The sequence below is a fragment of the Seriola lalandi genome, unplaced genomic scaffold (genome assembly GCF_002814215.2).
Source record: "Seriola lalandi dorsalis isolate HSWRI2012SDOR001 ecotype SW California unplaced genomic scaffold, Sedor1 jcf7180002054323, whole genome shotgun sequence".
Lineage (NCBI taxonomy): Eukaryota > Metazoa > Chordata > Actinopteri > Carangiformes > Carangidae > Seriola > Seriola lalandi.
Window position 1 is genome coordinate 65,595 of NW_019524876.1, and position 21,638 is coordinate 87,232.

The 21,638-nt window shown below is 40.2% G+C and overlaps 1 protein-coding gene across 1 annotated transcript in view; it reads right to left on the bottom strand.

The window, feature by feature from the left end:
- khdrbs3 (KH domain containing, RNA binding, signal transduction associated 3) overlaps window positions 1–21,638 on the bottom strand; it is a 95,763-nt gene that overhangs the window by 38,652 nt on the left and 35,473 nt on the right. Inside the window, exons 2-3 of the mRNA XM_023406982.2 lie at window positions 10,049–10,167; window positions 1,060–1,176 (exon numbers count right to left, since the gene is read on the bottom strand). Of these exons, the coding sequence (XP_023262750.1) occupies window positions 1,060–1,176; window positions 10,049–10,167 (236 nt within the window). The remainder of the gene's footprint in view (window positions 1–1,059; window positions 1,177–10,048; window positions 10,168–21,638) is intronic.

Sequence of the window (21,638 nt, forward strand, 5' to 3'; positions counted from 1 at the left end):
AGAGAGAGAGAGAGAGAGAGAGAGAGATAGAGAGAGAGAGAGAGAGAGAGAGAGAGAGAGAGAGAGACGAGCTAAGTGAAGTTGATTTATTCCCAGTTAACCAGTCCAGTCTGAAATCAATCCTGCTGCTAAAGGGCCGTTTATTTCCTCTCTTTATGTACCAACATGATCAGGGATGATAGAAGACTGGGTTGTGTTTAAAACTTCCACTCATAAAGCCTTTTCATTATGAGGTGTATTCTTCCCACCTGTGTCAGAGTTCATATGAGAAATAAAACCACAAACCTAGACAGCGTTGTCTTGATCTGACTGCGTGTTTTTGTTTACTATGAGAGAAAACTGACTTTTGGAAGACGGCAGACATGTTTGGCAATCCTTTCACATTTCCATAAACTTTTGAAATCTGTTTTCAAGATTGAAGCTGTTTTTCAAAAAAAAAAAAGCTGTCAGTCAAATGCAGTTCCGGTTCCTGCGGGTGAATCTCTCACATCTGATTCAAGATGAGAGACAATTATCAAACAAATAAACATGTTTGCATATAAAGAAATAATAATAATTAAAAAAGGCAGTACAATGAGCAGTCCATATAATGTTATGCAAAAATAGCAAATATTTCTTCCTTTTATCTGATAGTAAACTGAATATTTTTGCATTTTCAAAAGTTGGTCCGACAAAACATGAGATTCACAGACATCACATTGAGTTATTAGTTACTTGGGGAAATATTTAGTAGATTAATTGAATAATTATAATAATAATAATAATAATAAGATGCAGGCCTAATTCACAGCTTCATGAACAGAGAGGCTCACGTTTGATGATTCTAACACTGATTAAAAACAGTTCAACAATTGAAGTTGGATTTTCATCGGACCTCTTACATTAAAATCTCTGTCTAAACTTTAAAAAGTTGGTCCCGCCCACTTTGACTTCACACCACGTGAAGGACCTGCTGCAGCAGACAGAGATAAAAACAATCAAAATGATGTGGAAGTAAAAGGAGTCAAAGGAGCCAGGAGAGCGGGAATAAAAATTGAAATAACAGGACTGGAGTGTTACCTTTTCTTTGTCTCTCATGGATCCTTTTCCGAGAATTGACATCTTTGTGAGAGTGTCCTCCTGTAGTCTCTTTAACGAGTTCCCGCGTGGCCCGAGGAGTTTGCCAACAAAGTTAAACTGCAACAGAGAGGGAGAGCGCGGATCAATCAGAATCTGTGTGTTTGAGATAAAGAGCAAAGACATTTCTCGTGTCAATCACACACACACACACACACACAAGACTGGAGTGACTGAAGCCGATGGAAACTTATCAGCAGTTTTTCCCGTCCACTTCTTGAACTAGAATTTTCTGAGGGGTCTTCACCCAGGTTCACTGTGTCGCCTTTTCAGTTACTGTTATATTCACTTTGCATAAAGTTAGCATAAAGTTAGCATTAAATTCACAAGCATGGACAGTAACAAGGTCGGAGGTTTTCAGAGCTGCAGAGGAAACAATGAAGTCAGAGGTTTTTCAATCAGAGAAGGAAAAGCAGGAGAAATAAAAGTGAATCGTTTGTTACATTTAGTCTTGCAAATTATTATGACATTTTCTTCTTATGCTTTTTATAGTTGTATGATAATTAAAAATGCGTTTATACTAATACATACTAATGCATATATTTAATATATTATATACTGCACTATCTTTTTTTTTTACCCTAATAACATGCAGGAGGAGGCGGCAGTACTTCTTATAGCCTGTGGTGGTGCCGACGGCCTTCATCTCAGGCTGCACCTACAACCTCCAGCACTGAGATATGGAAGCCTGGATGTTGCTGCCTGAGAGGCATAAAACTGGGTCAAAAAAAAATGTCTGCAAAACGCAGCTTTGCTTTTTCCTGAAGCTTAATTGCTGAGCGCACACAGAAACAAGAACAAGGTGACTCCTGATGAATAGAGCAGAAGCTCTGAGGTTCATCTGGACGTTGGCAGCTGGACAGTGAGAAGACGCTGTTTAAAGAGATTTTAGACATTAAATTGAACTGAAACTGTGAAACTAAAAACAAAATTTGTTTAGTCTTTGATATCTAGAGCAGTTTAGGTCAAATCAACCGGAGCACTTTACTTCCTGGTATCTGTTCACAACATTTCACACATCTGTTGCAATATTTGCGCAGACATTATCAGTATTATCATGATGCTGTTTGTTTGTTTGAGCTAACATCGAACTCGACCACATCTGGCGCTCTGCTGTCCCCCGGCGCAAGACTGCCTCACAAGGTCACCGTTTTTTTGTTTTTCTTTTAGCTATAAAAACCCAAATGTTATGTATTCCTGTGTCGAGGCGTGTCGCGTGCAGACACACATCAAAGTCGTACAACCTTTAAGACGGGGCTCAACACAAGTCCACCGGCAGCTGGAGATGGTCAGAGAGACAAAAGGAGGCCGATACGTTTCTCCCCCCTCGCCATGTTTTCCTTTAACAGTGAGTTATACAGCTGTCTCCCTCAACTATCTAGGTCATCAATTAGCTAGCAGGAGGTAAGAAAACAGCCAGTTTTGTTCTACACACCTCTCCTATAGCTCTGCTGCCTTTTGTTCAGAAAGCGAGTGCTTATTAGGAGGCTCCTAACAATTCCTGGGTGAGGGATTTGAGAGGTGAGCTTCAGTGATTCGCTCTAATGCAGTAACTGACTGTCTTGGGGTTTTTTTTTATATCCTGGCCATGCTGAACTCCAGCAGCTCTCTGCTACTGTATTTTCCTACAGCTTTTATAATTACACACGGCCCTGTGACTGCATGTGATCATGCAGGAACCTATTCAAGACCCACTGTGCTAATTCCAGCCCTGCACTTGCAAATGGGAGTGAGTGGCGCCCCGCAAAGTCCTGACCTTGGACTGATGAACATGTCAAACTAAAACTAGAGCATTTATGCTAACGTGTTTCCATTCAGTCCTTCAAAAGATTACAATCCCTCTACTGTAATCTATACCATAATTAACAAATATACTCAATAGGACATGAATGGTTGGGTCAGGGAGATTCAATTTAAAGTTATCTAAGCAAACAAAAATGTATCCTGCCTCTAATGTATTCAAGTTTACAAAAGGATCATCAAAGGAGACAGCGCTGCCGGGGCGAACAGAGGGTGTCAGGAAATGTTTTAAATGTGCTGAGTTTAACCGATGTCCTGCGCATCCATCATTTCCACCTGGATAGAGCCTTGATCACTGAGCTGTGCCATCTCTTGAACAATGATTTGCAGAGCACAGATCACACAGCCGACATCTCTCCGTGTTACTACAGCTTCCGTGCACCCGTTCCCTCTGACAGGTTAAGTATCGGACATGGTGTCTGGGACGTTTGTGTGGATATCTCAGTCCTCCCCAGCGCCGGATGGATAGAATAAAAAAATGCTCAAACAAGGAGGAAAGCTTTGTTTTTGTTTTTTTTCCTGATCGAGAGCAAAGTGCTACTGTGCAGCTTTCAATATTACAGTGTAGAAGCTACAGCAACTGTGCATCAGGGCATCACAACGGGGGGAAATTTACAGGAAATGTCAGACAGACTGTGGAACAGAACTTCATGCAGATAGAAATGTTCTGTTTGCAAACCGAGTTTCAGTGAAATCAGAGATGAAATTACAGTCTGGCTTATTAGTGAACTGTCGACAGAACAAATGCCCTTTTTAGCTGCGACTTTGTCTTCAGCAGACAGTTTACGATATAATAAAAAATGGAATTTGTTGAATGAGAAACGCGCTGCATCACCTGAAGTAACTAAATCTTTCTTAATTAAAGATTACTTTATCAATTTGAGAATTTAATTATGTCAGATTTTGTAAACAGTGCGAGCTAATCCAATTACTGACCTGTGGGCAAGTTTTTAATTAAATCATTCCGTCAGAAAAATACAGTAAATGAACACACAATGTAAAAATGTGCAATGTTGATTAGCAGAGTGTTTTTTCTACTGATTTATGTTCCTAAATTGTCTTAATTAATTTTAATTTGGAGTAACGTCCATTCTGTTTTAAACCTATAGTTTAGTAACACGTCTGTTTTCTCTTTTCTGATTTTATGCAAAATGATGAAAATGTTTTGCTGCACACACGGAGTTAATGAGTTAAAGTTTGAGGTGCCTCCGCAGCTTAAGGGTTAAGACTGTAACGTCTGCAGTTCAAGTCTGGCCACATCTCTCTCTCTCTCTCTCTCTCTCTCTCTCATTTCCTGTTGTTTTTCTACAGCTGTCTGTAACCGTAACTAAAAACACTCCAAAAAATACTTGGGAGGGGGAGAAAAAAAAGAGGAGAAGATGTTTCATCTAGAAATATTAAATAAATGCTGCTAGAAACATGAAGGTCTTGGACTCCATACAAAGCAACAGGCAAATCCCCCGGGGCCTCACATCCCCACAGGGCCCCACACAAGCCATAGCTGGTTTGTGGTAATTTCATTAATTGTAATTTTATTTAAGAATATGGTAAAATTTTCCTCGAAAGCATCACAGCTCACATGATAAGGATCTTAATGTGGATGCTACTGCATCACCTGATCTTACGTTGCTGTCTCCTATAGCTTCCATTTACATATATCCAAACTAATTTGTTTTGTCAATTATGTTTTGATGAGAAAGGTAATTGCTGCCTGGATTATGTTGACTGGCAACATGTACAACATGTGTATAAAAATACTTTTCTGAGGGTTGTGGTTGTTGTGGAACACTTTGGAGTGAAGATTAGAGAAAGGTCGTGGTTCACGTCGTCTCTTGTGCTTCAAGTCAGTGTGAGCTACAGGTGGCCGAACTGGCCGGGAGGTCATGTGACAATGTTTTCTGGGTAGAATCACAATCTAAAATCTAAATCTGCATCTTGTTTCTGCTCTGATTTTATTGTGAAAATCACGACTGGAAGTTGTGATTCGTATCTTTCCGACACTTCTTTTCCGATGTTTCCAGCTATTCTCTGCCCGCACTGCTGTCTTCTGTTTTATAAATTGTGTAACGACTAATCACACAGAGTGAAATGTCTGTGTAATTGTGGGAGTTTGGCACAAAATTGTAATAACTTGGTGATCACCTTAATTTCTATCTTGCACCATCATCAGATAAAAGGTTTAATTTGTCCAGTGCTACAGGTTTAAGATCAAATACATGTAAAACTAATAACAACACTAGCAGCTTCAGCTTTACATGGTGTTTATGTTAATTAAAAAATGTTAGCATGCTAACACTCTAAAATAAGATGGTTAGCACGGTAAACATTCTGCCTGCTAAACCTCAGCATGGCATTGTAATTGTGAGGTGATATATGTAGGTATTTTAATTTGAAAGTTCAGTCGCTGCCCTGCTTCGTGTTTCCCTACCTGTGGGCAGATCTGTTGTCCCGCAGGTGGACTGTGGCTCTACCGGACTGCAGTCGGCGGGCTCGCTGTTTAACAGTTAGCAGTGACTGAAATTTAATTATCTAAATATCGCACCTTTTAATGATGTGATTTGTATGATGATCATGAAAGAAGATCATGTGCCAAAGTAAGATCGTCCATGATACAATATCGTAAGATCACCCACCCCTAATGTTTTTGGTGGTAAACCTAGTTCACCGTTTTTGCTGTGAGTGCCTAAAAGTGAGAAAAAGAAATAGGCAGATATTGTGTTGGGATATTGTACAGAAAACAAATGTATCCACATTTCGAGACTTTGCATTTGCAGTATGTTCTTTAAAAATGTCTCGTTATGATGTTATTAAAACATATTTCAGGCGCTATTATACTTCTCTCAAAATGAATTAACCGTATACATTTCTATAAACATCGTTTCCTGGAGACAGGGTTTGATCTTGAGGCCCTGGTCTAAGTCTTAACTCTCGGCTTGATGTTCATTATTGCAGCTGATTGTGTTTAAATGTTGTATATTCCTAAATTCATTTGTTTAATCAAATCACCACATAGCAAACCTGAGGACTTGTAATGTTTCGAAGTGGAGAAACAGATTGTTAACAGGGGTCCTGTGGCTCGTTTGAATTCCCAGGCTCTGTACAGTAGCTGCTTTATGTGGCCAAGTTTTTACAACTTGTTCTAATATGAGACATAGACTCTTCTGAGCCACTACAGACTCTATTATAGATAATATAGTGATATAGGTATTGGTTTAATGGCATTTGTTTGACACCATTTTAAGTTCTTGACTATTTAAAGAGAGATCATGGGGATCTGCTTTGTGTTTATTTGAATAATGCCAGTAAATGTCAGACAGAAGTCTTAATCTGGACATTTAAACACATCAGAGACCAGTCAATAGATTTGCAGAGGCACGCACACACACACACCTCCTCATATGGACAGTCCAAATATATGACTGATCACATAACTATAATCCCTGCTGTTTATCACATATCAAAATCCATCTGGCTCCCACTGTGATTGATGCTTTGGGGTTTTTGCTAATGCTTTACTTATCACGAGGGATTATGTGACTTACAAAAACCTGCCTGGGCTCCTGCACTGGTTCATGTCATTAGACTGTGTGAGAGGATTGTGATGGTGATGGTGCTGCTGCTGCTGCCTGTAATCACCAGAATAAAAGCTGATGTGTTTAATTACAGGTTGTTGCCTGCTGCGCTGCTGTGGTGTTAGTGGTGCAAAAAAAAAAAAAAAAAAGTGATACAAATAAAATATGAAAAAGAGGAAATGACATGAAATGATATAAAAACGGGGTTTAAAATGTTGCACCATATCCTGGTTGTCTGTTAAAAGGAAAGAAAAATGTCATGTGGATGATTACAGAGAAAGACAGCGGACAGAAGTAGAGAAAGAATGCATGATTAATCACACTTAACTTGAAGGGGGTGCGAGGGGGGGGGGGCACGTCTGAGATCTTTTTATCGTGTGCTGAATGTATTACTGCGAGTCTGGCAAAAGGTATGTGCTCACAGAGAGCCAGCGCGGTGATTGTGCTGAGGACAGCAGGACAGGAACGACAGCAGAAGGATAAATCACCGCTCCCAGCGCAGACAGAAAAAGCCACAGTCTGAACTGGAAATAAACCAGTGGGACTCCTTACGCCTCGCTAATGGCCCACAGTGCCTTCTGCCAAAAGATGCTTTTCTGAGACACCAGATCTAGCAATTGTACAGATGAGCACTGATAGCGCATCCTTGTTCAAAAGGTGGGATATTTTTAGTTGCCTGAGTAGGTGTGACGCTGTGTCATGTTGGTAAAATCATGTAAATCTCTCTCTATTTCTGTAGACGAGCTTTCAATTAAACCTTCCTCCAAGAGAGCTGTTGACTGAGTCTTTATGAGACATAAATGATAACAAAGGAAGTAGTATTGAAGTGTCCTTTTCACAACAGAACACTGTACTAACACTATAAAAATCATCACTCTTAGAAAGTCCAGGAATTCATCGGTGTTGGGTATTAAAAATCATCGCCGAGGAGCAGCTCTATTTTATCACTGAGGATCAGCAGCGCGGGACTTGCAGCGTCGCGTCCTCGCCCACTTCATTTTGATAAAAAGCTTTGTTTGCAGAGGATGGATTTAACCTCTCTGCATGTGCTCCTAAATGGCTATTTGGAAAATGGTCGTGCCACTTCAATGCCAGAAGCCAAAAGGTGATGCTCGCGGCTCAGAAGAAAACCCATTCAAGTCAAACCAATCACTCTTGCCATTGCTACCTGTCAGACAGAACAAATTGAATTTGTCTTCCTTCGGTGGCTTGTTGGAGCTCTAAACAGCGTATTAGTGGCTCTACTTATCAAAGCTGTCAGAGCAAATCTGTTTAGCTGTGAACCTGGGAGACTCAGATCAGCCTCCAGATGACACCGCATACATAGGCAGTACACACTCAGCGTTCGCCCATATTATTTTGTAGAAGAGATTTCAGCTCAGTCAGTGGAGTGCATGTCATCACATGGTGATTAATGAGTCTGCTCAAAATTCACACAAAAAGGTCGTCAAGGTCGTAACTACACACTGAAATACAGACACTGAAATCAAGTTTGAACAATGGAGACAGAAACTAGCGACTAAAAATCTTTAGCTAGTAAGATGCTAGCACATTGACTGCTAGCAGAAATTTACATGAATGTCAACATGTAATATACAGTATGTATTGATAGATTTGACTGTTTTTTGTTTGTCAATTTGGTCATTTTCAAAAAACGACACTTGTAGAAAACACACAGTAAAGAATACAAATGAAATCTGAAAGTTACGGTGTCTGGCAGTCCAACAGTTTAGTTATATATAGCTGGAACATTCACAAAGTGGTTTACATGTATGTTTAGACACTTTTAGCTAGCAGCGTGAATCTGTGGATGGTCCAGACTGAAGTGTCTCAACAACTATAAAGTGCTGCAGCGTTGATGTATTTTTGTAGGCCAAGCCGGAAGTTAGCATCACCCTGGTTCCCCTTGACAAAAAAACCAGTGGGATTTTTACACTGGCTTTTGGATTGTTGTAGAAAATAAATTTTTTTTATTTTTTTTAAAAACTGATCAGAAAAATGATCCAAAAAAACCCCCAGAGACTCAGGAAAGAAGGAACCACAAGTGCTAAAATGCTAACTAATCTACAGGTTTCGGGACTCACTCCAAGCATTAACGGTCCCCTCGGGATAACTTGGAATAACTTTGACAACCTCCTGACTTTTTTATCAAAATTTAAATTTTATCATTACTTTGGGTTATGACCAACAAAAAAAACTAAATTACATCCCCATCAGCTTTAGCTGTGCATTGCCTTTAGTGCTTATTAGCAAATCTTAGCGAGCTAACGCACTACATGAAGAAGGAGAACGTTGTACGCGCTGCGAATGTTGCATGCTGATGTTAGAGGTGTGCAGTTTGTGCAGCTTCAAAAAGCCACTGAGGTGACTGCAGAGTCAGTCACCAAATAAATGCTCATGGGCATAAGGCAGGGATGCAGGGAACGTGAAACAAAGTAAAATTCAAAATTAGTTTTCTTTCTTAAGTATTTGACATCAAAGAGTCCTGACTGAGGATGCGTTTGTCACAGAGCTGATACGACTCTACGGTGGGTCATGCTGAGTGTGGACTAATATAAAACCTGGTACATTGCTGATTTTTACACCCAGGAAATTGACTTTGGTATTATTTTACTGTGCATGTCATTAACTGATCAGAGAAGTATAGAGAAACTAAACCTCAGTATAACCTTTGGAGTGTAATTGGTTCAGTATTTGACTCCTGTGCTGTGTTTCCTCCCTGCTGTCCTCTCCATCCACTCACTCCAGGTTACCGCTGTCCTTCCCCTTGGAGGGCTGAGGTGAAAACTTGAGTGATGGTGTAAGAGCAGCCCTCTCACTTTTACATCAGCCTCCCCGTCGCGCTCCCAGCGGGAAATCCCTGTCATGCACCGAGCGCGTGGCGCCAATAAAACCGCTGCTGCCGGTGAAGGCTCCTTGTGGCGGCGGGCGAGGCTGAAGTGCTCTCCGATGTGGCAACTGCATTATCGCTCAGAGCGGCTTCACATGGAGGTCACTGTGGAGCTGGCCGTCTATGACTCCATTGCAAACACTGTCACCTTACAAGCTATTAATTCTTTTGAGAAACAGACCTACAAGTACATGTATCTAGCGTGTATGAAATGAAATCCACTGTGACAAAAATTCCTTTTGAATCTTCTATTCATAAATATTCATTGACAAATTAATATACCGAGACATCAGAGCGTCATTGACCAAGGTCAGGGTAATGGAGAGGTGTGTATATGAGGGCGGAGGAGTGAGAATTACAGCTGTAACATCTCAGAAGCTTACACAACTCTTCAGACAGGAAGTAACATCCCTAATATAGTCCTACCCCAGTTCTGTCAGCCAACACTCCGCCTGTATGCCGCCTTCCAGATACGCTACATCTAATAACATAAAGCATCAACAAAAAGTGTCAAGTGGCTGTTGTAAGGAATTTAAATCAAAACCAGAGCAACTGTAGTTGGTTTCATTATCTATAAATAACACGATCTAAAATTCTCTATCGGCGCAGATCACATTCTTGGAGAAGTCTCTGGTGGTGGTTGGTTGGTTGGTGATACTATAGCACTTACTTTAGGAAACTGCTTGACTGGTATTAAAACTTTCTGGCCCAGTTTCATGTTCTTGTTGATGACGACGTCGATGAACTTCTCCTCCTCCTTCCCCTCATCTTTCTGGATTTTTTCGATCTCTACAAGAAGAAGAAAAGTAATGAGTCAGGGGATGACAGGCAGCAGATATGCAGGGCTGTAGCGCAGGTGCTAAATTAACTGTTATCTCCGTTATCAGAGAAAGGAATACTTCAGCGTCTCAGCCGAGGTTTTCCTCAGACCTCAAATACAGTTACACACTGAAACTGTTTCTGTCCACCAGCTTCTGTAGAGCAGCTCCGGCTCTAACTCCGGTTACCGGGTCAGTGAGCACAGGTTTCAGTTTTGGCTCTGGACAACCACAGTGATATCCAAGAACCAGCTTTGGTAGGTGTAGTTTTGAACTCTGGACAGAGGCTAGGCACCTGCCATCTCTACCTTCCTACTTAAACATACATAAACACAATTTTAATAACAACTAATCATTAAAGCCACATTTAAAAGCCAAACATTCACACATTTCAGCTTCTTGAATATTTCCTGGGTTTCTTAGTGCTCTGTGATATTAAACCACATATCTTTGAGCTCTGCATGCATGGTCTTATTTAAAACAAGACGTCTGAATATGTCAGCTCCGGCTTTGACACTTTATGGACAAACAAGTAATGGATTTACCAAGAAAGTAATCGACTGATCAGTTGATTGTGGAAATAATCATTAGTTCCAGAACAATTTATGAGATTGTTTCAATCTTCTCATCTCACTTCTGGAAAATATGCAAATTGGTTTATTTTCCATAAAAATGTTGAACTTTTCCTTTAATGTTGTGATTTCCTTTTTTATTCAAAAATTCAACAAAATAAAATCCAGGTAACCAGCGTTTTTATTTTCTTGATAGATAACGTAAAGAGAAACTTCACCACTTTTTCATATAAAGGTCAGTATCTTGCAGCCTGTGATAACAGCTGTAAAATGACCTCTTGCTGATGTCACGGGGTTATCACTGTTTGAGCTCAGAGATGAATTCATAACAGAAAGGCAGCTGATCATTTCAGCTTGCAGGTCTAGTAAACAAACCTTTTGAATTGTGCTTTTTTTTGTATAAAAATTGGTATGTTCCTTCAGTTTCATTCATGTCACCTAGTGGCTGCGGCTCAGTCATCATGATACTTTAAGCAGAGATACCAATTTACCTGTACAGGCATGACATGTGCTGGAGTCTCTTTCATGTGCCTATAAAAAAATAAAAAAAGGGAGGACACTGGAGCTTGCGCCTCCAGGCTACCAAAAATATTGGCTGTCACGCTTCTTCTTTTGGGAGAGGTAGACTTTGATGTATTTGGAGATGTAACCTTGAACGTTTAATCAGATGGATAACATCTGTGTTTCAGTGCCAGGAAAATGGTTTTGCAGAGAGGGCAGCGGAGAGGTGCGGCGGAGGCTACGACAAAGACTCGGGGCTAAAGGCCCAGCGGGGGAAAGGGTGAGGCAGGGAGTGAACTCCATCATAGATTTATTTCTCCTGTGCGAAACGTTTTGAAATGGAAAAGCAAATACGATTAAAAACAGAGGAAATCATGCTGCTTTAGCTTTTTTAGTTTATGTTTTTCATATTTGATTTTTGGAGCCCGGTTCAGAGTCAGATGTGAAGATTAGATTCGGGTAAAAATAAGCATGTTTACATGTTCAAACGCCACATAAACCAGATACACCACGTCATCCCCGTTTTTTCAATTACTATAGGTCAGAAATGAGCCGAGCATATCAGCAGTGCAAACTAGAAAAACTGAAAAGGCAATTGTGATTTTTTCCACAAAGCTCTGCAGCATTACATTTGCAGAATGTAATTAAAACCTTTGATATGAGTTTTAACGAGGATAAAAAGAAGTATCAGTGAGATGGAGATATCTTTAAGCTTCAGTTTATCCCGAGGGGGGAAGAGAGCGCACACATTCTCAGAAAAGACAACATTAATATTAATGCATCGCCTAGCAACATGCCAAGACAGAGTTTCCTCCTGCAACCAGGCGTTGTCCTCAAAACATTCAGGCTCTGATATGTTGGGAGATTGTGACTGAGACTGTGTTTCAACTACAAACAGTTGAATTTTTTTTAATTTCTTTTTCTTTTTCAAGCTTACAGCACAATTTTTCCAACAAGCCTGGAAAAGAAACATTTTTGCATTTGAAGACCAAATAAAAAAACCCTGACAGGGCTCTGCAATCAATCAGCAGGTGTAATAAGCGGCCAAAGAGAAGCTTCAAATGAGCTCCCTCTCTGAACGCTGGCGAGACGGAACCAGCGAGTGCGAATTAACTAACCACAGCTCTTCTCAAAAGATCTTGTTTGTGCGGCGGGTTTATGAGGGAGGAAAGAAAATGCAGCCACGTGAACCGAGAGCTGCCCTCAACCTCCGAGTCATTAACGAGTTTTCAAAAGAAAGACATGTAAGCGTGCACCACTGAAACAAGCACAGTGTGCATGCTGTTTTTCTTTTCTTGTGTTTTGTTTCCCACTTCCAGCTCTGTGACGGTCCTCTCTTCTGGCTGCAGACGGATGGCGAACACCGTGACATTCCAGTTTGAGCTGTTTGAGAGCCACGACACATGACAACACCTCCAGTGAATCAGCACCTGAGAACTCATTGATAAATATCACTCGCAGTCTCTTCCTCTGTTGTTATGATTGGCGTTCTTTGTGTGAATACCTGAGTGAAGTTATGTGAGGGATGAAATGAATTCAGCGGGGTTGATAAAGATTTCATAGCCGACGTGTCTCAGCTGCTCGGAGACCGTAACGGAATGAGTGAACGAAATATTGAATTTTGAAGATTTCCTTATGATACGTTATGCTTGACTCTGCGGGCTCTGGAGGAACCACTTGGCCTATATTTAGTTGAATATGTATGTACATCCCGTTCCCCTGATGAGGGCTGTTGCTGCTCAAATACGATTTTCTAACTCCTGAAGAGCAGCTGAATTCTTCTCACTGCCTCACTTCTGTTTGAGGATGAAAGGAAGAGGAGGAGGAGGAGGAGCATTTTTGCAACTTAATCCTGTATATATATATATATATATATATATATTTATTTTATTTTTTTTTGCATTTTTTTTAATTTAATTTTTGAAGCTCAAAAATGGATTAACATAATAACTAAGATTCATGGATAATTCTGAGGTATTACAACAAGGGATTGTTTTCTTAGTTCTGGCCATCACCAACACCTTTAAAGTAAATCACCTAATCAACTTAATTTGGAGCAGAAACTGAAATGTCAATAATAAACCCTGATCGCAAAGAAAAACTGCACAAAAACCATGAATGTATTATTAAAACTCAACGATGGCGGAATAATTTAAAATTTTTTTGTAGTTCAAGATGTTGAGTTTTATAAGGCTAGGCTTTTTTTTTTTTCTTTTTAACTTTTCAAAATTGACACTTACAATCTTCCATAGAAACTACACAACCAGCTTTAATGACAAGGATTGAGAAATTAAAACCCAATAGCAGCGGAAAGATACGGTCAGGACTTTCAGAATAAAATCAGGATGGAAACAGGGCACAGAGATTTGTAAATTGGGCCTTTTGAAGTTGGAGGGACAGGCTTTGTGTCCAGGCAACCACAAGTTCAACTAAATCTGCGAGGATACTCGTGATTCTACATAAAAAGATTCTCGTATATACATCAATATTTTTATCTGCTCTTCAACAATAACAAAAACCATGTTCCAGCAGCAACAGCCCTCATCAGGGGGACAGCATATACATACATATTTAACAATATACTTTATGGGCCAAGACCCTCCTCCACAGGGTCAAAGTTCAATGTTTTATTCATTGCGTTTAAGATCTCTGAGCAGCTGGTACATATTGGTTGATAAAAACCAAAGTTATTATTATTCTTTTGAGAATCTGCTTCTGAGTTCTTCATGTTTGAGATTTTTCAGAAAGTTTCTGCTGCATGAAACGCCTCCACTTTACAACCTTTGCACACATTAAAAAAATATTTACAGTCTATAAAACGCATCTGGCTGGATGATGACACCCCACAATGGGACACCATCCCAGCTGTCTGCTTTTCTATTAGAAATGCATTCACTTAAAAGCAGCTCTGTGATTTAGGCCTTCCCATTTAAAATGCATAAGCTGGGTAGATTTTGTGGGATTATGCATGACTGCGCGCCGGAAAGTCGAACTGGGCACGGAGGCAGTTGGGTCATTAAGTCTACCAATTTCATGTTGAGGGGTGAGATCATAAAAAAAAAAAAAAAAGTGTCTGCACGCCAGGTGTACCTACGTGTTACTCGACAAGGTGGAAGGGAGATTCATAACCAATAAGATCATGTGTCGCTTTGTAGTGAATCTGTTGCACCTCATTCTGGTCTGAAATGCAAACAGAATAAATGAATAAATTATTTATAACTGTAGCTGCAGCTTTAAAATTCTGACTTCCATCACATTAAAGGAAACTGGTTTAGTGAGAAAAAAAGTTCTTTAAATTCTCATTGAGCCTCTTTAACGGGTACAAACCATTTATGAAACACGATGTAACTTTAATTGCATTGTATTAAATAAGAAAACTATGGCAACTCACTTGACCATAAATTAGACAAACAACTAATTTCTGTGTCTCGAGTGAGTCACTTGCTCGAGCTAGTTAACCTTGCTAGTGGGGACACCAGTACCACAGCATAGCAGCAATACCGTGGTCATGTGACGCCTATCGTGGGGTTGAGCTTTTTTACGGGAGTGCATGTGGTGTGTGTGATATGAAATATAAACACGATGATCATTGTTTAGTCATCATCATTGACTGTCTATTAGACCAAATCGGGCTATAGCCCAATCATTATTATAGGTGTAATTTTCCATCCATCCATTTACCACATCTCTTATCCAATGATGGTCATGGGGATAAAAACAACGAACAGATACGTTGCCACAGATTAAATCACTGTATATTATTTATTCAACCTGTACAACAGTTTGCTAACTGTATGGGATGGTGTGGTATTGATCCAGTCATTCTTCCCTGAACTATCCCTTTAATGTCAACGAACTAGATCCAGGAAGACAGACGCACATGTTCTGTCATGTAAGTTGATGCTGGAGGAAAAATTTTAAAAAATGCACATGGTTTGTGCAGAAAAGTATTTATTAACAGAAAACTCTATTGTAATTGCTTTACATTGCAACATAAAGGAATGTTTACTTTGTACTTTTTGAATTATCCTAGTTTCATTTCCCATAACTGATTAGCATTAATATCAAAGCGGTGAGAGCCCAGTGTTCCTTTAATTTAAATGTGAGAAATAGCACTGGGTCAGCAGTTCTCTAATAAGGCAGCCTGGATGCCCTTAGTGGTGGCACTTTGGTAAACAATATGTGTGAGGCAAAAGTTCACAGCTAACAAATATAATGAGAACTACATTCTCCCTGGTGTATGCGCTGATTCTAACACTAATTATCCGAGAGCTCACTGTTGCTTTGGATGTTCAAGGGTAGTCTGACACCGGTTTGTGTCTCCAACTTTGAATGGACTCAACACAGACTTTGAATCTTTGCGACGCCTTTTAATGGTGCGAGCTAAAGCTGTGGAGTCCAAGGTAGCGTCGGAAAATCAACAACAACCCAACCGGTGTTTTTCTTTTCACGGAGTGGAATACGGTAGCGCCCCCACATCTTGGTTCAATTAAGCAGAACTGACTGGTGCTTCAGAATTTATTGTACATAAAAGGTGTTTCATTTGTGTTGGTGGTTAAACCTACAGGTATGTTGTAAAGACAGACTGTCAGGAGCTACATCTGCCTTTATGTGCCATTAATAGACACTTACATTGTCTAAAATAACAGAAGAACCACTTGACATTTTCATCTTTTATTGTCCTTGATGTAAAATGGTTTGTGTTGAGTTGCACTTGTTATCTTTTGGCGATGCTGCTCGCATTCCTAATCATGAAACCCCAAGCAAAAGTGACAATTTTTTCTGTATTCATTTGTATTTTATGAAGGTTATATTGTTTCTGCTGCTCTTCATTTCACCACATCACAGACAGGATGCACCTGCATGAAAAGAACTTAGCTCTCAGTGTGTTTCATTGCGTAAATAATTGAACTGAAAATTGGAAGACAGTGAGTTTCTCTTCTGCTTCAGTAAGCGTTTGAGGCAATAAAAACATACAGTAGCTCCTCTAAAAAAAGGACAGTGGTAGTTTGTCTGCGGCTTTCCGCCACTTCCCCGATGCAGCTGATGCTGTGTGCTGCGGTCTGCCGCAGACAGACTCATTATTTTGTTGTTCTGCAATTATGAGTCAAATGAATTAAATGCTGAAAAACAGGAATGTCACATCATTATTCTCATTTTCCATTCTCTGGCCATGAGAACATGCTTATATAAACCCAATCCAAGGACATTGAGGTCATTCAGAAAGTTGAAATATTCAAACCAAAGAGGATGAAAATACAGATAATAATACAGAAAATAATGGAAGTTTGTTAACAAAAGGAAAATTCCTGTACACAATTAAAAGGCCTTGAAAACCTATTTTTCAATCAGCTTCTTACAATGAGCAGTGGGATATTACATTATAACACTAAATTTTCATTAGGAGTTTGAACAGTTTGTGTTACTTTGCTTGATGTCATGTATTTACATCCACGAATCAGAGTTTAGAATCATTTTATCTCTTATTTAATCACATATTTTAAGGCCATATATTGTATAAAGTGAAATTTCCCTGTTTTTATTGATTCTAAAGCAGGTCAAGGTTCTATATGAACACTATAGTGTAAAATATGGGACCTTAAAAATGAGACACTTGCTGAAGCGGGAGTGATGGTACAGTGAAAAAGAGTCATAACTACAAAACAATGATTAGCTATAAGTTGCTAATGCTAGCTAACTCTAACCACAGTAAGATACTGGTCATACAAAACCAAGTAGCTATACTGCAGCTTCAGCTAATGCTTAATTTATGGTACGTTGTGACATATTCTACCTTTATCAAAAAGATTGCAGCTCTTGTGATTTGGATATTGCACGATAATATTTGGATTAATTTGTTCAGCCCTTATGACGACTTCACTCCTGTCTAAATGACAAAGGCAGCATTCAAGCCCTTAGTCATTCTGTGGTGTAACGTAAAAACAACAAGTGTGTCCATGCATTAATACTGAAATCTGCGCCGTCTGTGCATACGATGAAGAAATTGAGAACAATGCCATTTCCCAGTCTCATTACATTGAGACAAACTGCGCTGCTTCGGTCATGTTGTTTCTCCCTCCCATAAAGACTGACTGCAGAGGGTTTCAGGGCAGCATGGTCAGTGCCAGACACAGTTTGCCGCACACACATTTCATGTGTGCTACCAGTGTGACCACACACGTTTAGCATGAATCATGGTGTCAAGGCTACGACCCCTGAAAGAGAAACGCTACCACTCAAAAAAAAAAGAAAAAAAAAAAAACGCCTCGACTCGCTCCTGTCCTGAAATCTCAATTTCACTCTGGCTCCTCCATTGCCTTGACAAGGTCAGGCTGGCAGCAGGAATTCGTCTCGCCCCCTAATCTAGAGATTACATTCTCGGCGGCCGGGCGAGGCCCTCCCTCCTTCCCCTTTCCTTTCTGCCTCTCTCCCTGCAACCCTGCCAGCCTGGCTCTCTACTGCGAGGTAACGAGCCAAGACCCGCTTACAGTGTAGCGATAATGTCCACGGATTAAGACAGAGAGCCCCTCGAGTGGTGCCTCTTTCATTTCAGTATCCGGCCTGTGAAGCATCATAAATACACCCAGCCAGTCGGGGACTCCATTCTGTGGATCTCTGTGGAAGTCAAACTCTGTCCTCTTGCGAAAGTGTTCGGTAGCCAGCGATTTTAATCCGCCAAACTCAGTGGTAATGGCTGCAGCATTACACAAATACAAAAGAACATTTTCACTGCAGAAATCATGGGATCTTTAGGGATGCTCTTCTTCTCCTCGGGGTGACTCACAAATTTAGAATGGTTTTGTAAGAACATTAAAGTTCCCCAAAGATCCCTTTGGGTGGCAGGGCTGCTCCAAGCGCACAAGTTTTTTTTTTTTTTTAAGGCCTTCAAGGGTTCAAATCGCCTTAAAGATGCCAGAACTGCTACAAACTTCCACTTTGTGTGACAGCATTTCATTTGTGTTGTTTGCTTAGGATAGTTGCAGGGTGCATTTATCTTGGCACCTGTTCATTTAAAAGGTTGCTCACGAGGAGATTATCAAAGCGTTCTCAACTTGCCAGAAGATTTTGCTTGAGAAATCCACGACATCATGAGCAGCCGCATTAAACAGGAGGGTGTAATAGACGGGAGGTTTTTGTAGGATAACACATCAACGGTAAGTGTCCAGCAAATATCCGCAAATTTTAATGAGCTGGATTTAAATAAATAGGTCGAGGAGCAGGGAAAGAATCAGCCACAGTAAAATTAATTTGTTTCCTTAAAAGGTTTTCGGGTAAATTCTGGCGTTCCCCTCCCTGCATGTCAACACGAGAAGAGGAGAAGAAGCTAAGTTTGTGCATTTACTCCTTATGGTGGTCTTTTAAAATGCATTAGCGTTTGTATTTCCATCGAGCGGCCCACAGAGGCAGGATGCAACGAGGGTTCAGAAGAATCCAGGAGACATAAAAGGAGGCGAGAGCGTTTGTGTGGGCATCAGTTTTTAGCCATAACCTGAGTGAACGTCACAGCCCACCTCCTGCTCCTCAGATGATAAAGATGTCAGTAGTACAATGTAAATATTGGACACAAACTCAATGATTTAAAAAAAAAAAAAAAAAGGAAAGAAAAAAGTTTCCATACCACAAATCAAGTCTTACTTCATGTCTGCTGGGGATGCTTCTGCTGAGCTGCTGATCAATGCATATTTACCAGTGAAGAGAAATACAACTGAACAAAAACTTTCAACCTGTAACTGAGCAGCTTCACTGACCTTGCCGTCGCTACAGAAGTGCTCAGTGCATTTATGAATATTATAATAAGGCACATTGTACAACTTGCTGACTATGCTATATAAGTCCCAAAGCAAATTTATAGAACATTTTAAACTGTGCCCTAAAAATGCTGAATATGAAATGAGTTTAGTTCTCAAACATCCTAGATCGGTTAATAATGTGTGTGTGTGTGTGTGTGTGTATGTCCCTCAATACATAATTCAAAATGTTTCTCATCATAAAATATTCTGTTTTCACACAATAGATTGTAAAAGATCAAACTGCTCTGAGGTTTCCTGAAAGCAGCGGGATCAAGTCCGAGCTTCTGCTGAAACAAACTCCGGGTTTATTGAGGGTTTGGAGATCCTGAAGATAAACCACACTCACAGTACAAGACAGATTTTCTTTCAAGATCTTTCCATAACAGACTCAAACTCTGTCACGTCACCAAAAAAAATCCATGCATTTGTTTATTTTTTCAGCTGCTGTTGAACTGAACGTCAGCCGAGGTTACCGTGTCATTATAAGTGTATCGGTGGTTGTCAGCATTAGTTGCCAAGGGGCGGGGCTGGATTTGGTTCCCAAATGTCCGAGGAAGATAAAGTGAAATAAGGGACAACTGATCCTCCACATATGTTTCTGTTGTGTTTAATTATTATTAAAGATGCAATGAAACTGGTGCTTGAACTTTCCTCAACTAAAGTTTACACACTGGTTTGACTCTTCATCAGTCAAATTTACAAATGAACGAATTTCGAGAAGAAAATGTGAGTTGATTCACGTTTCCATCCACTAACTTTATGCCAATATTAAGAGTTGATACCTGCCAACACTCCCGTTTTTCCCTGGAGTCTCCGGTGTTTTAATCTCCTTTCGTTTAACAAAACTTAATTTTATTTTCATGTAATGTTTATGTAATGATACGGAATATTTTTTCTAACCATATGGTGATGTCTTCTTTACACAACAACAACTATTGCCAATACACAGCCCTAATAGACAGACAGACAGACAGACAGACAGATAGATAGATAGGTAGGTAGTCTCCATTATACTAGAGGTGGAGCACATGACTGGCTGAGACCTGATACTATATTACAGACCTGTGTGATCCCAAAACATTGTTCTAACACTAGAAGACACTCGTTTGCTGTTCTCCGCTCAGATTACAACTTAGATGAATCACTGTCTTTGTTTAGCAATCCGCAGCAGCAGCAGCAGCAGCAGCAGCAGCAGCGCAGCGTGTAATACTTTCTCTTCATTAGGCTATCTGTAGACCACTGTGTACAACAAAGCACCAAGCCCCAGTGGATGCAAGTCCTCAGTGAATAGGGAGAAAAGAAAAGGACGGAGCTGCAAAGATAAATCATTTTAAGCATGTTATTAATTAATAATAAATCATCTGTCAGGTAACACCCTGCAACCCCAACAATAAAACCTTCTTTTGTTTCTTTAGTGGACTTCCAACATGAGAGGACCGCAGCAAGGCCACTTTATCCCCCGATTAACATGAGCTGATGTTTATCGGTTCGACATCCCGCCGCCTAATGAAGTTTCCCATAAAATTGTCATTAGGATGTGGGGGGGGGGGGGGGGTTGAAAATGAAAACTGCAGCTTAATGTACATCGTTTTCTGGGACTCATCTCAGGCTGCATTATCAAAATACACTGAATCATCATAACTCATAATGACCAGACCGCCTTCATTTTTTATTTCAATTACTCATCGAGTGTCAGTTAAAACTGCAGACAAACACTGGAAAGCGTGTAAGTGCGTCTTGAAAGCATTCTGTGCTGCTTTGGATCTTACACACACACACACACACACACACACACACACACTGTGTCTCCGATTCTGGTAAACAGAAAAATTCATTTCCACACTAAGTCAGCGAGCATTAGGGAGGCATTAAAGGAAGCGCGAGTGGTTATGAAATTACCACATGCGTGTTATTTTCTAACATTTTCCAACATGGTGTTGAGCTAATACGCTGCTTCTCAGCATCGCTTGTCCTCTGATCGCAACAAGCTCAGTCAACCTCTGTTCCTAACTGAGCCAAATCAATTAGATTGCACTTTGTCGTCTCTTCATGGTGGTGAGCATCAAACAATTCAAGAAGGAAAAAGATCAATATTGCAAATTAAATAAGGCACTTGATGTTCTCCAGTAGAGAAGCACTCATTTCTGCAGAGAGACGGGGACGGTGTTTGGCATCAGCAGCGAGGGGCTGGCAAAGACTGTGGATCAGCTCTGCAAATACATCCTCTGTTGTTTTATTACCACAGATTATCTGACAGTTTTGTATTTGGGATTAATAGGCGATGCTGCCGAGTACACGATCACACAGGCGATGTCTGACACGTCTGAGTCTATTAATCTATCCTATTTCTTTGGAGTACACTCCGACTGTAAAGCAACACAGAGAGGAGAGTGTTATAAAGGTTTTCCATTGTAGTAGAAAACATGAATGTACAGCACAGATGCTTCGCAGCAGACAAACTTAAATCACTGTTTGCTTTCGACAAAAGGAGTTGCAGACAATTTCAACGGACAGAGAAAAAGATCCAGTTTTTTCATGCTGAATGACTGAACTGCAACCTAAAGGGGGACTGCACCAAC